This window comes from Sycon ciliatum, chromosome 4, assembly GCF_964019385.1.
Source record: "Sycon ciliatum chromosome 4, ocSycCili1.1, whole genome shotgun sequence".
Taxonomy (NCBI): Eukaryota; Metazoa; Porifera; class Calcarea; order Leucosolenida; family Sycettidae; genus Sycon; species Sycon ciliatum.
The window spans coordinates 3,396,295-3,411,209 of NC_088646.1; the positions used below are offsets into that span (position 1 = coordinate 3,396,295).

A 14,915-nucleotide genomic window follows, 5' to 3' on the forward strand; every position below is an offset into this window, starting at 1 on the left:
AGCATGTAGAACACCTTTAGCATACTTGTGTGGTGGGGAAATAGCAGGGATGCATTGTATATTATCACGTGTATCATGATGCACTACAATGTTGAGGATGATAGTATGTGAGCCGTGAAAGTGGCGCATAGAAGCCATCCAGAAGCCAGGGAAGGGGGGGGGGGCTGGAGGTGCCAGGGCCGACCAGTGCCGAAGCGAATCCCACAAGCTCATAGGAGTCATTCCGACACCAGCCAGCCACGAGCCCCCACCCCAGATCCTCCAAGCACCAACATGGCGGCCCCACGCGCCACCCACTCCAGGCCAGGAGGTGACCACAGTACTCACCAAGAAGTCGACAAAATGGCAAGAGCCAGGTCTCGCAAAATTGCGTGGGCAATGGGCGCCAACGCGCACCCATCGCTCCCGCGCCCCGCGAAACCCAGCCCCGATCGCCACTCACCTGACCCTCCAGCAACTACAACAGCCCTCCCCTCCCCGCCGCCCGGCACGGTCAATGTGCATGTCATCCATTTACACACTCACAGCTTCCCACAAGGCAGCTTGAACCAAAGAGTAGTAAAATACTGATACTTTACTACTCCCTGCTTGAGCAGCTTTAGCAGAAGTGCCCTATGCCCCATGTGCCCAATCTCCTGGTCTCCACACATCTCCACACATCTCCACACCGTTTCATGTTTGGATACAGATACATGTTACGTAATGTTGCGTTCTATTGTTACATTACGTAGTGTACTGTGCATGTATTGGGATTTGTGTGCTACTGGCAACCGTTGACCTTCTTACACGTCCATTGTTCCCTGCTGTGGCTATGGCTGCAACGTTCGATCTACAAATGTACACTCACCACTATAAATGTACCTTGGTGTAGTGCTGTGTTCCACCGGGACTTTTCCTAGCCAGGAGCATAATTTGATATGACATTTGTGGTGGCCTGTGAACACCTCTGGCTGTGAGTCAGACCATGAGGACCTTCCCAGTGGAATCCTGCATCTCACCCATATTTATTATGCAGCACGTTGTACGAGTATATTTGTCCGGTATCCTCGGTGCATGCTAGTACTGCCGACAGAAGCAGCTGAGTAGCGCACTTCTGGGGCTGTGGTTGCTCGGTGCAGTTACCGGCCCGGCTGCACCGGTGCTCATTCCAAGCAGGATGTATATGTGGCCAGTTATCATGTGCACTGCACTACCTTTTACCGGCACACTTGCCATGTGACATAGTCATAGGGTTGCGCATGCACTTGATCCCCACGCATATTCCCACTAGTCTAGTGGAAGTAAAATTAACAAATATCCTGAATATAGCAGGCTGCTACCGATGTACTGAGCTCAAGCATGCCTGTGCTATGCCTGTGTTGTCCCCCCCCCCTCCCCCCAGACACTGAAGGAAAAGCGTGACCGGGTAGCTCTCACTCAGTACCATGACAGACTGCCTGGACACAGTAGCCACCGCAGGGACGCCGCCAACCTGCTGCAAAACTCGGTAAGTGTGCAATGTAGCTGAATGCATCACAATGATATACAGTCAACTTCGCTAATAACGACTGCGGATATAACGACAATTCACGAATAGCGACAGAATTTCCATGCCCAGAGCAAAGTCCCATCAAACTGTAATACATATAATGAGACTTCGGGTATAAGGACATTTCGCGAATAAGGACACTTTTCTAATGCCCCGTCGAATGTTGTTATGCGCAAAGTTGACTGTATATGCACACGCTGTGTTCATGTGGTCATCAGGGGCGGATTCAGGACTGTAACCTGAGGAGTGCCAAAAATACAATGGCAACTTTTCTTTTAACCCATTGATCATAGTCACGCCATCAAATTATCAAATACCATTCTGGCAAAACCTGAAGGGGGCGCGAGCACCTATCGCCCCCCCCCCCCCCCTGGATACGCCCCTGGTCATAGTCCCTCTGACTGTGTGCATGTATGCGCCGGTGTTAACCTGGTCAAAACGAAGCAGCTTTATGTATTGATTTCATCCATAGGATGAGGATTTATTGACCCTTTTCGTGTGGGCAAAGAATAGCTGAGCGCACCCCTTCCCAGGCTTCTGAAATGTGGTCACCGCATCTGTAGCAATAGGTGCAGTACCCACCAGTGAATGTAAGGGTATGTTCCTTTGTCCTTTTTCTTGTAAACTGGCGTATTCCAACTGTTGCTGCTCGCTGGGATTTAGCGGCTTTTTAGGGCAGTGATACAATTGAGAAATTGTTCTATTGCTGAACTCCTTTTACTGCTTACTACAGACAATCCGATGGAAAAACTAAACCCTCGTGTTGCGACGGCCGGTCGTGACACGGCGGGTATGATCACTGTCGTCACGGGAGTATCCCAAACCGGGTCTGGTGCCGGGACTGAGCAAGCCGCTTAGTGCAGCAGATTCTAGCAACAACTAGTTATGTCAGATGAGCTTAGTCTTTGTCAGATGAGCTTAGTCTTTGTCAGATGAGCTTAGTCTGTATCACTTGTTTGTTTGTTTTTAATTGAAATTTGACTCAGTCTCCGTCTTTCCTAGATGTCAGTAGTATTTACTTAGTGTGTTACATGCGGCGATGTCACGGCTGTGCTCTCGGTCTGAGTATACGTGTTAACTGTAATCCCAGCATGATGCTTCAGCGGCACGGTGCACAGCGTGAAGGCCGCGACAAAGGCAACACTAGCTGTGTACTGCATCAGCAGCAGCTTACTGCATAGGTATGCAGTGCTGAAGTCTCTTCGGTGTACGTACGCCTTGCCGCATGCTTCCTATGGAGATGCTGTGACCTCGTGCTACGCTTCAATGACTGTGAGTGTCAGCAAGGCCATGTGATGATTTCTAGAGTGCCTTGAGCCCATGGTAATATTTTTGAGCCTTTTTTCATTCTAGTTTCGGATCTGTTCATTATCGTGTTTCCGATTTCAAATTTTGGTGTGTATGGCACAGAGCTGCATTCCCACTTACCGTTAGGCTATGATAATATTACATGTAGGTGTACATGTAGGTGGTTTATTTTTTCTGTTCAGTTCAATGGCACAATGACGGTGTAGCATTGTTATCGGCCTGCAAAATTATCAGATGCATCAGTGGGCCGCTCAGTGCTAGTGATGTTTTTTTTTTAATTTTGCGAACATTCTTCACACCTGGTACCCATACATATGAGCTGACGTCCTTATTACCCCCCCCCCCCCCCCAATAATGTGGTGGGGGTGGGGGCTGTGACCGTGTATCCCTGGCCTACAAAAACGTTGTAGGGCTAATACTAGTATGGCTATACTGGTAGGGGTGATGATTATAGACACTTGCTTGGTACATGGTGCATGCACTCACTGTATGATCACTGAGATCACAAAAGTAAATTATTGACAAGTCAGGGTCCTCGACCCCCCCCCCCCCCCCCTCACTGCGATAGCTCAGATATACCGGTACATGTAGATCGCTAGATCATGCACATTTTTACCCATTATTTTGGTGAAATGTTTTGCACCCGATTTTTGGCACTTTTTCGGTCAAAACACTTTTTGACTCCCTGATATAAAAAATGTGTGTCGCGATATCGCGCGATGAGATAATATCAATGATGACATGAGATTCAAAAAATGACATTTTCAAAATGTTTTGTGCAGACACTTGTTGGATACATTTTGGACATTTCGATTTTCTTCTTTCATCCTCGAAATCAGGGAGTATTTGATGACTCTTTGCTCGAAATGGTGACCCGGTGAGGGATTTATTTTGGACTCACTGTCGATGAGTGGATGTAAACGGTGCATGCAGCCTAGGCAGAGGTTCTAGTATTAGAAATCAATCAATCAATCAAGTACTACGAACAGGCACTACAAGTATGACAGACACCGACAAGCAAGGCTCTGGCACATGTCCTTGTGATAGTCCTGCTGAGGATTCCGGCCCCGTAGATGCGGCTGCCTTTCTGCTGGAACAGGCGGAGGATGTTGGCAAAGATATTGGCTCTTGCGTCAATGCTGTACGCTTGTCAGCAACCTTGGAGGCTAGTGCTGAGGCAGTGTACCTCAACATTGAAACCAAGGAGAAGAGTCGATATTGCATTGAGGTGTGCCCAAGTGGCTTTAGGGTGAGTACGTCAATATGCTGTAGACAGTACTATAGGTGAAATCCTGATAATTCGAACCTCAAAATGCCAGGAAAAAACTTCTAATTATCCGGACATTCTAATTATCCAAACATGAACCCACAACTCAATATGTATGTCAAAATGCTCTCATGGTCACGCAGAGTTGCGCTATGGACCTTAGACACAAATTTTACGGACACTGAACTGACCGGCACAGCCTGCTCATGCAAACTGAACTGACCTGTATAGTGTACAGTGAACTTCGAATTACACTTTGCTAACTTCGAATTATCAGCACAAATCCCACACATTTTCTATGTAAGTGGAATCTGTGGGACTTCTAATTAGCCGACATGTCCAGTTCGAGGTTCGAATTATCAGAAATTTTATGTGGGAATCGTATTGATAGAAATCGGTCCTGGAAAAACTTCTAATTAAGCGGTATGTTCGAATTAAGCCATATTCGAATTATCAGGATTCCACCTGTAGTATGGTATCAATGTCGTGGAACTTGTTACCGCTAGTAAAATTTAGTCTAGTTAACTCAATGGGGCAAGCTCCAGGGAAACTAACTGGTGTAATGCATATTCACTGGTTTGAGGGAAAGACACAAACTGTAATGCATATTGCTCAGTGTTTAGTTTGGACACCATCTCCGAATTTTCTGCGTAAAAGCACATAGTAATTATGGTAGCTTCCTAGAATCAAAGTCACAGTCAGTGCATGTGCCAAACTATGTCAAGTGAAGGGCTATACACGGTACCAAGAGCACACAAGTTCCCAAGAGTGTGCACTTCTGGATACCCTTTCTGTGGGGTCCGCCGACGGTGAAAACTCTCATCACGTGGTGTAGTATTCCCATTGTACATTCCCAGCCAGTTTTAGCGACAATGGAATTGAAATAGGAGCACTCCCTCGCAGAAATCTGCTCAGCTTATATGAGTCATCAGCATGATCCTGGCAGGTATTCGGACTGCGCGCTCGCTGCTAGCGCTAGCCTTCCTTATACGTAGTACAAATCGTACTTTGAACACGTAATGTGAGTTTTCGCCATCGGAGGCCCTGTATGCAGAGTTGCACACTCTCGGGAGCTTATTTACTGTTGACGGTACCATGGATGGAGAGTCATGTGGTTTCATGACGTCTACCGTCTTGTAGAGTATAGTGCTGCTCAATGAAATGATTTGAAATCCGATCGTGTGAACCAGGTTTGCGCCCTGCGCCAGGTCACATCCCGATGTTCGCAGGTCTAGGGCTGCACAGCACCCGATGTGGCATGCACTCGCTCTCATTGAGCAGCACTGTACATGTAAGCAATACTATTACTCAGAGTATTAGTTTGAATGGAAGTACATGTACAGTGCAATATGCAGCATGAATCTTTCTCATTCGTGCACAGGGTGTACCAGATTGTGCCAGTTGATATAGCTCTCGTATATACTATGGTATGGTCACTACTATGGTGCATGCTTGGGGAGTTGGCTGGCCCATGGCGGTATGTAGCATTGCTGGGGCAGCGGTATATTGCAGCTGTAGTGGCGAGCGCCGAGCCACTTGATGGAAGCATCGCCGATGTGGTGCCATATTGTGGAACGCGAGACCGCACTGGGTGCATTCTTCATAGTACATGTACATAGGAAATACCTGTGCAGAGAGAGAGAGTGAGCCCAGCCAGTACGAATGACACTGGTCATTTCATATTCATGCGCCTTTTTTGTACCATGGCTAGAGTAGGAGAGATGCTTTTGTTACTCATTGTCGTAACTACGTAGGGCTCTCACTTTGCCGTGGCTTACTTGTGAGAACGATCATTTACGTGTTTTGTGGTGTTTAAAAATGCATCATGGTCGCACGTCAGTACGACAGACACACGTTGAGAGTCAGGTATGGTATGTTGTGTGCTGTTCACTAGGTGGTTGGATACGACTACGACACAACGAGTGTTACTGATGAACCGTACTGTGAAACCATCTATATGCTTCTGGACGCTGTCAGTCCCATGTATCGGTTCTCCTTTGCGTCCTCTCTCGCCTCTAAACTTGCCCAATTGTCAGACAGTGCAGTTGAGGAAAATGCTGATGAGCCATCTAAACTTGCCCAAGTCGGACAGTGCAGTTGAAGAAAATGCTGATGAGCCAGCCTAGGCTCAATTTGAGTACGTTGAGTTGTATTCATTCAAATTCATTATGACCATTACGAATATAGCTAAGTTAGTTATTCACATGTCTTACTCAATTATTAGTATTGTTTACAAATATTTTACAGAAATACGCTCTTTGCAACTTGAAAATTCATTCCGAGATTTACCGGTATCTACTTTTGTACTCAATTGCATTGCCACTGTTTGAATGTGCTCAGGATGTTTCATACCTGGCAGGTGTCCAGTTTTTTTTCAAACCCATTCTACTTTACTTTCTGTTGAGCTTACTCTCTGGTGACCTGGTACGCTGATATCCTGTGCTAGGCATTGTACACAACGCATTTCTTTCCGCACTCCCGTGGATACCCTACAATTGATTTGACCTGTATCTGCCTGTATAATATGTAGAGCAGCCGCCAAGCACTGCACTCTCTGTTTCCTCCTGTGTGAATGTGCCCGGTTGGTGGAACAAGCGCGCGCTTCTGTCCTGGAGACCAGTTTCGGCCACTTGTTCTGCTGCCAGAGCTTCACACAGTTCTGACTGTCGGATGCATTCCATCACCGTGAGCCCAGCATGGTCCATACCCGTGTTTGAGCAGGAGTGTTGTGTGAGAATATCATGTGACATATCATGTGACATGCCGTCAGGCTACATGTACAACTACTCACTGAAAACTCTTTAGGCAGGAAAACTATACCCGTGCGTCTTCACAACACTCTCCGAAAAGGTCTCTGGGCTCCACCAATCACTATAAAAAGAAAAAAAGAGGGAATTATCGAGAGGAAGAAGTCTTCGCACTTTGAGAAAGGCAGTAAAACAATAGGAATATTGTTGTGCAAAGCTAACCAGCTCCTAAGGCAGAACAAAAAAGCCTAAACAAACTACAACACAGGTGTATACGAAAGGAAATTTGATTTAGTCAGTTCTGAAATTTGTTCAGGATAAAATTGGGTACGTGGGCATGCAGTCGTGTGTTTTTGAGAATGCGGTGACTCGCGCCAAATTCTCAACAGCAACGTGCAAGCTGCCTCAACGCCACTGGCTCAAGAAACACACGGCTGGCGCTGTTGCATGGACACTTCTCCTTCATTTCTTCGTCGGCACTGCTAATGCATCAATGACGTCCTGGAACTCTCTAGTGATAGCTGTACTGCGGATGGTGTTGGTTTCAAAATGAGTTCTGCCCGCAGCATATCCTTTCTCCCGTAGGCTTTTTAATACCGCTGAGAAGCTATACAATATGAGAAGAAAAACAAGAAAAGCAGCAACAGAATGACATGGTGTTTGATTGCTTTCAAAGCATGCATGCATGTGTGATTACAGCCAGACCCATGCGTAGGGTTAAATAGAGGTTACCCAGGTGACACCAGGGGTCATGAATGTACTGCCACATCCACATTAGGGCAATTAATTTGCCACCTCTTCGTTCCGTACAACTCGTATAGACTATCGGTAATGAATCCGTGAACTAATTACTTGCATATCCTCTATAGAAATGTCTGAATGTGCAGTCGTGGCCAAAGAAATCAGACGCGCGAGTTTCCATTTCAATCACATCATGCACAACAACCCACCATCCGAAGGCTAGGCCTCAAGACTTTACCGTCCACATTAAAGCGGTTCTGCAAAACGAAAGCATGCTCGAAAAGTTGACCGATTTCATTTGGATTTCTGTTCCGAATCTCGACTGTGGGCAGACAGATTATTGTGCTTTCTATTTGTGTACTCGTCTGCCAAAGTTGGCTATTCAGAGTAGAGCTGTTGAGATTCAGTTCCGTTTCATGCAAAACAAATCTTCCCGTATTCTTATGAGTGTTGACGCATGAAGGGTCTGCGAGAACATTGTAGTCTGCCAGCAGAACTTCTCTTTCATGGTCTTACTATTACAGGGGTAGCACGAAGCAGATCAAACACAATGTGGCTGATGACAAGTAGCGCATAACACAGCAGAGTTGGTTACAGGGATAGGTTCGCCGCAAAGCACAGTATTATCATAATCACCTTGGAGGGTCACAGCCCCTCTTGCCAAAGTTGCTAAGCCGGTGATAGAAAGCACCCTGGTGCGCACATGGACGAGGTGAGCATAGCGCTGCCTTGCTCAGCTTTCCCATTGCCGCTTCTTCAACCTCGGCCTCCTCAAGAAGTTGAGCAAGAAGAGTACGACCCGTGCCCATTATGCTCAAGTGCTGTGAATGCTCTTGCATGTCGCCCAGAAAGCTCTGCTCGAATAAGCGTCCAGACCTGGCAAGAGACAGAAAGGAATGCACACCCGTGCACAGGCATCGTCATGTTTACAGCGGTGCAGTATTCAGTCTTTCTGCTGGTAGTGCACCTTACACTCAACGGTGCACAGAAGGGAAAGAATGACACGCGCATGCATGCGCGCGCACACACACACACACACACACACACACACACACACACACACACACACACACACACACACACACACACACACTAGACGACTGAAAGTTACTACCTGCCTGGTTGCGAGGGATATTCGAGACACTGAATGCCAGTGCCATATGAATTTTTCTTGCATGGCTTACATGGATGGGTTATCCCAGTGATCATGGCACTGTTTTCTACTGTGCAGCAGCAGCATACTCACCAAACTGGGCCAAGCTCAACCCACATCCGTCCCACGCCCGGTTTGTGACTGCACTCACACGATAGTGACTCATGCCCTGAGCAACACACACACACACACACAGAGAGAGAGAGAGAGAGAGACAGAGACAGAGACAGAGACAGAGACAGAGAGAGAGAGAGAGAGAGAGAGAGAGAGAGAGAGAGACAGAGAGAGACAGAGAGAGAGAGAGAGAGAGAGAGAGAGACGAGAGAGAGAGAGACGGAGAGACAGAGAGACAGAGAGAGAGACAGAGAGAGAGAGACAGAGAGAGAGAGAGAGACGAGAGAGAGAGAGAACGAGAGAAAAGAAAAAGGGAACAACTCTGAAGAAAAAAACAAAACAAGAGACATTGACAACACCAGACCAAGGTGGCAAAGGGTTCAAAATGAACAGCCTGCTGTCTATTACTCATTGCACGAGAGACACTGGATAGGTTTCTCTATACATGTACATAGCACTAAGTCATGGACAGTGCAGAACTCTGCATGCCCAGACGGAGACTCCCTCGATTTAGGCTAAGGCCTGTGGAGAATCCATTAATACAAAATACAATACAATACCATGGCGGGAGAATGCCTCAATCAGTGATCATACCTCCATTACTCCCGGCCGGCGCAAAGCAGCAGTCGCCGCACTGCAGGCAGACGAATAGCTTCTGCACCGCACTAACACAGGCGTCAGTGCGCTGTGCACCGCGTGACACACGGAACACAGCGGTGGCAAAGTGGTTGCGTGACATGCAGAACAGTGGCTCGACGCTCTTCAAGAGCGGTGCGGCAGCTCTGTAGCGCAGCAGCAACAACAACAACAACAACAACAACAGCAGCAACAACAACATATCACAAGATTGAATTATTGTGCAGCTCTCGTACATGGTCCAGAATCATGGGTTTGCCATCTTAACCCACCTTTAAAGTGCACGTATACACATAGTCGTGCATTTGCTGTTAATGCTGCAGCAATGCCAGTTTGTAGAGTGCAGATGCAACGTCAATATCTCTACAGACTGTATCACATTCACACCACCAGCCCATACACGCACACTTACTGGACAGCTGCAGCGCACAGCATTCGCACCGCCAGCTCTCGAGCAAACGGCACGTTTCGCACTTGGCAGCCGTTGAAGTTACGCGCGGCTATGTTGGGCACGCGGCCAAGCAGCGTCATGGGATCCGTAGAGGTGAGAGCAACTACAGAGCCTGTGCCAGCACGGGCAAACGCTGCACTCAAGTAAGGTGCACAACTGCCAAACGGATCCAGGTGTCTACGCACAGGAAAAGCACGTAATACACACAGACACAGACACACACACACACACCTTTGACCTTTTGACGCCCATCACCGGAGGCGATGATAGCAATGCTACGGCAGAAGCCATAGCAACTTGTGCTGGGATTGCACCATTCAATAGCTTGCAAGGCTGAAGAATTGACCCTCACTATTCAGCCTGGTCTACACCATACAGCTATTTGAAGTGACTTTTTCTGGCCAGTGAATCCCTATTTTTGGTCTTTTCATTTTTCTGCACACACATCACACCACATACTCCGGCATGCACTGGCTGTTGGTAACCACCCAGGAGAATGAAAGAAAAGTCAGAAAGAGTCTGAGAAACAGAAGAAAGACGTGTGTGACCATGATTGCGGGAATCGAACCCGCAACCTATCGATTGGAAATCGCTGCACATACCACTGCACCACATGGGACACACACCTTTTGACGCCCATCGCCGGAGGCGATGATAGCAATGCTACGGCAGAAGCCATAGCAACTTACTTGTGCTGGGATTGCACCATTCAACAGCTTGCAAGGCTGAAGAATTGACCGTCACTATTCAGCTTGGTCTACACCATACAGCTATTTGAAGTGACTTTTTCTGGCCAGTGAATCCCTATTTTTGGTCTTTTCATTTTTTCCCGCACACACCATCACACCACATACTCCGGCATGCACTGGCTGTTGGTAACCACCCAGGAGAATGAAAGAAAAGTCAGGAAGAGTCTGAGAAAGAGAAGAAAGACGTGTGTGACCATAATCGTCGGGAATCGAACCCGCAACCTATCGATTGGAAATCGCTGCACATACAGGTGGGTGGCGCTGTTGAAGTAGGACAGTGGCAAAAACTCACAGTCATGGCATTTGTACTTCTTTGAAGTACACATAAATAGCAGATGCAGATGGGCTATGTGCTATATGGCTGCTCACACTAAACTACACTACACTACACTGTACTTACATGAAAGAGAAAGCATGCATGTGTAGGAGGACATTGGCATCAAGGCAGTACAGTGAGGCTTTGTCCATGCATGCTGGCAGTGCATCTTCACTACTCTCACCAGTAGTCTCGGTAGATTGTGCACCAGTTGGTAGGGCTTTGGTAGCCACTGCTGTGCGCTTACAGCTTGGCTCAGGGCCTGCGTCGGATTCTGACGACTGTAAACGCAATCCCTCCTCTGCTGCTGGATCCAGTTTCACTCGTAACCCAATTGCCTCCTCCACCGCGACATTCACACCGTTCAGCTTGCAGTTTTCCACAATGTCCTGACACGCAGCTGGGCTAATGTCACACATCGATACCAGGAGAGGCTGCTTAGCATTGGCCGGAGCATGGTCCTTGTCAGGTGTGGTCGCATTTGCACCTGCTGGATCAGTGTGTGCATCCCTACCTGCGGTGCCATCCACTGGCTCTCGGTCATCACGCGTCAGATGCTCACTCGTGACGTTTGCAGTGGTGGTTGCGGGAGAATTTCCTAGTTCTTTCAGCCAACGCAGACCAGACACTCCTAATACACACAAAATCATATGCACAGCTGCATGTCAGGTGGGCGAAAAGTACATGTTGCGACTATCAGCTATCGGCAACTTGGGTACATTAGCGCAAATCGAAACTCGGCCAAATTAAATACCTCCGTGCACTGAGTCCGTACACGCATCACCCTATCTGGCCTATGCACACAGGTACACAGTACATGTACCATCAGGATACGTGCCATCTTGACGGTAGTCATGACAACGTACCGGTTGCAGAGAAGGCATCAAGGCACTGCACAGGGCGAACGGCTCGGCTCTTGACAACAGACAAAGCGCACAGGAGAATCTCCCTGAAGAATTGACAAGTACACAAGCACCAATCCACACATGCATACACACAGTGACACATAACATAGTTAGACATCCACAGTTCCACACTATACTTGTACAGTCAGACCTCGCATAACCGCATACATCCGTTTCCCCAAAAATATCCGGATAGGCGAGGGAACCGGGCAATGGAACACACATACTGTATGCATCAATGGCATATGCTGTAAATCGGTGACCAACGATTTTCTTCCGGATGGCGAGGGATCCGGATAAAAGAGGACCGGATAAGCGAGGTCTGACTGTACCGTAATTTGTAAAGTACCGCCAGAGCGCCCCGTCTCGCGAGAGCGCCCCACCTTGATTTTTCAGCCAGGGAAAGGAAAATCGTATGGCAGAGCGCAACGAAGTTTGGACGGTGTGAGAACCTCAGGCTGTGTTTACACGACAACGCTGGGGGTGAAAACGCCACAAAACCCTTTCGGATGCTTGGTTCATTTACACGGTACTCGGAGCAAAACGTAAAAGTTGTACACCGAAACGGAAGAAAACCAAAACACTGGCCAAGGTGGAAGAATTTGAAAATGGAAATGTTCTGTCGGATAAATTTGGGTGTGTAAACAGTCGAAACGGTCTGCTGGCCTCGTTTTCCGTCACGTTTGTTCCGTTTTCGGCCGTTCAAACGGATCCGACAATCAAAAAAATTGTTTTTACAATTTTCATCATGTGACGAGTCCTGTCGTGTGGCCTGTTTTCAAACATTACTTGAGTGTGATTGGTACTTCCACGGCAACACTTGGCACATGTCGAACTTTTGCGGATCCTTTGCTCCCGTGTAGACGCGCAAAAACGATACAAACCGAGACCACCTCGGCCAGCTCGGATCGTGTAAATGCATGAAAACGAAAAAAAGAAATGCGGGACTGAAAACGGAAAAACTGGCCGTGCGTTGTCGTGTAAACGCAGCCTTAATGTACTAAGGTCGCATTTAGCAGGTTTTTGTGTGGAGCTCATGTCCGCTCGAAGGTACGGATTGACGAAAAAACGTGCAATATCTGTACAAGGTTCGTATCGTATGACCTACAGACACCAGGCCACCTCCATAATACAACCACGAAAGGACGAGATGGTGGGGTGTTCTGGCGGTACTTTACGGTACATGCACTACAGAGTACAGTCATAAACTAGAGTGTGCAGCTCCGGGAGAGCCATCCCACGGCAAAGTTTTTGTTTTGATTAGGTCATAGTGACTATGTACCTCTGCTGCATCTCACGCCGGTTCACATACAGGTAGTCATTTTATCGTATTGCCAAGATTTCTGTGTGCGTATTGCGGTTTGTACAACGTTTTTTTAAAGTGATTTCCCGCCATCACCTCAGTGATACGGTGACTTAGCACTGACCTACGATATGACAGGTTTTCTTTGGCTCATGATGGCCTAAACAAAAATCTTCGCCGTGGGATCGGTTCTATGTGGCATAGATGTGGAGCTGCACACTCTGGTTTATGTACTCTTGCATGCACACATACGGCGATGTATGACGAAATGATGACAGTAGCAAAACATCAATAATCAATAACAAACTTGAAAGTACAGTACTGCAGAATGCCCCCCCCCCCCCCCCCCCCCCGATCGTGTGAGTCAAGTTTGCACCAGTTCACAGCCCTGTGTTCACAGTCTAAGGCTGCAGAGCACCTGGCGCATACTTGACTCACTCGATCGTATTTCATTCAGCAGCACTGTACTTTCAAGGTTACATTGATTTACAACCAGTACTCACTCGACTAGAAACCCCTCTTGAATAGCATTAGCAGCCCCCCCCCCCCCCCCCCCCCTCCGGGACAACCGCTTGAAATGTTACAAGCCCGTCTTGAATAGAAGAGCGGACTACTATTCGCAAAGCATAGGGTGACCAGGTAATGCCATGTATGGTAAGGTCAAGTGCATACAAAACATCTCGGCATGTACATACCGGCACATGTCTAGGTCGACGTAGTGTGTGCAAACTAACTTGAGGCCGAGTTGCTTTGAATATGACAGTTTTAGGGATTGATTTGGAACACTGGTATGGATTGAGAATTTAAAATAACAAAAGCCTCTCTTGAATGGAAGCCGCCTCAGAATTGGCATTGGAAAAATAGAAGCCAATCGAGTGAGTACGGTACATGTATATCTATTAATCATACTGGTTTATGAAAATTAAAAGTATCAGTTACCCAACATGCATGGCCCTAGACGTAGTGGTCAGCCATTTGACTGTATTCCATAATTTCCCCACTTGGTCTTGCAACATCTACGTCCACTGTGTACTGTAAGTGTGAGAATTACATCAGCCAGAATCATCATTTTATTGTGAACAAGAACGCACCGATTTATCCTCATGACAGGGTTATAGAAAGCTTCTTCGGCATTTGGAGTGGCATGGTCAGGACTTAAGAGCAGTTTTACACCTCCTTCTTCATATTCTCGCACGCCTTTACAATCACTTTCCATCTTCGAGGACGTGGAGAAAGTTCTCGGAAGATTGAGCAACACCAAATACCCTCGAGATCGGTTCAAGGCAAATTTTGTGCCCAATGCAGCAAAATTAGATATTCGACTGGACCTGAACATTGGTAAACATCCAGCCACCTTTGTTTGAACATGCAATCGCTGATTGTGATCAGGTGATTCTGTGTCAAAGTAATTGAATCGAAATACTAATAATAATTATTATAATGTCTAGTAGTCTATCTGCAAATCGAAAAATTTAATTATAATTGAAATGAAAAATATGCAGCCAACCAGGGAGTCGTCGGTATTTGACGACTCCCTGTATTTGACGACTCCCTGCAGCCAACCACAGGATTATGTCATACAAATTTTCCTGTTTTGGTAGATTTGCGTTTAATTCTACACTTGATTTCGAGCCTTTTTTGCCTGTATACACGATCCGGCCTGGTTTAGGCGAAAAGGGTTGGACATCACGTGTATT

At 47.2% G+C, this 14,915-nt stretch overlaps 3 protein-coding genes across 5 annotated transcripts in view; 2 read left to right on the forward strand and 1 right to left on the reverse strand.

Annotated features, from left to right (window-relative positions):
• LOC135813930 (spermatogenesis-defective protein 39 homolog) overlaps positions 1-3,154 on the forward strand; it is a 31,095-nt gene extending 27,941 nt beyond the window's left edge. The window contains exons 17-18 of the mRNA XM_065326971.1: positions 1,382-1,486; positions 2,262-3,154. Of these exons, the coding sequence (XP_065183043.1) occupies positions 1,382-1,486; positions 2,262-2,282 (126 nt within the window). The 3' untranslated portion in view covers positions 2,283-3,154. The remainder of the gene's footprint in view (positions 1-1,381; positions 1,487-2,261) is intronic.
• A 459-nt stretch (positions 3,155-3,613) lies between these two features.
• LOC135813934 (GSK3-beta interaction protein-like) lies at positions 3,614-6,867 on the forward strand. 3 transcript variants are annotated; one of them, XM_065326975.1, is made up of 3 exons: positions 3,614-4,085; positions 5,998-6,240; positions 6,636-6,867. In XM_065326975.1, exons 1-2 carry the CDS (start codon positions 3,837-3,839, stop codon positions 6,202-6,204), a joined length of 456 nt encoding a protein of 151 aa, XP_065183047.1. In that variant the 5' UTR covers positions 3,614-3,836; the 3' UTR covers positions 6,205-6,240; positions 6,636-6,867. The 3 variants fall into 3 exon arrangements, with proteins under 3 accessions (XP_065183047.1, XP_065183048.1, XP_065183046.1); XM_065326976.1 differs by having other exon boundaries at positions 6,639-6,867; XM_065326974.1 differs by lacking the exon at positions 6,636-6,867 and having other exon boundaries at positions 5,998-6,598.
• Positions 6,868-6,954: 87 nt separating this feature from the next.
• Positions 6,955-14,598, reverse strand: LOC135813933 (TRMT1-like protein). Its single transcript, XM_065326973.1, has 8 exons — positions 14,310-14,598; positions 11,877-11,959; positions 11,095-11,641; positions 9,907-10,122; positions 9,453-9,640; positions 8,838-8,913; positions 8,228-8,467; positions 6,955-7,457 (listed from the first exon to the last, which is right to left on the reverse strand). Exons 1-8 carry the CDS (start codon positions 14,552-14,554, stop codon positions 7,313-7,315), a joined length of 1,740 nt encoding a protein of 579 aa, XP_065183045.1. The 5' UTR covers positions 14,555-14,598; the 3' UTR covers positions 6,955-7,312.
• Between the last annotated feature and the right edge of the window lie 317 nt (positions 14,599-14,915).

Bases quoted from the DNA above. Each gene is read 5' to 3' on its own strand.
- LOC135813934 (XM_065326975.1), top strand. From the start codon at position 3,837: ATGACAGACACCGACAAGCAAGGCTCTGGCACATGTCCTTGTGATAGT. The intron at 4,086-5,997 runs GTGAGTACGTCA...GCTGTTCACTAG, and splicing joins TGTGCCCAAGTGGCTTTAGG to GTGGTTGGATACGACTACGA.
- LOC135813933 (XM_065326973.1), bottom strand. From the start codon at position 14,554: ATGTTCAGGTCCAGTCGAATATCTAATTTTGCTGCATTGGGCACAAAA. The intron at 11,642-11,876 runs GTACGTTGTCAT...TGTGTGTATTAG, and splicing joins TGATGCCTTCTCTGCAACCG to GAGTGTCTGGTCTGCGTTGG. The intron at 8,468-8,837 runs GTGAGTATGCTG...GTCTCTTGCCAG, and splicing joins GTTGAGCTTGGCCCAGTTTG to GTCTGGACGCTTATTCGAGC.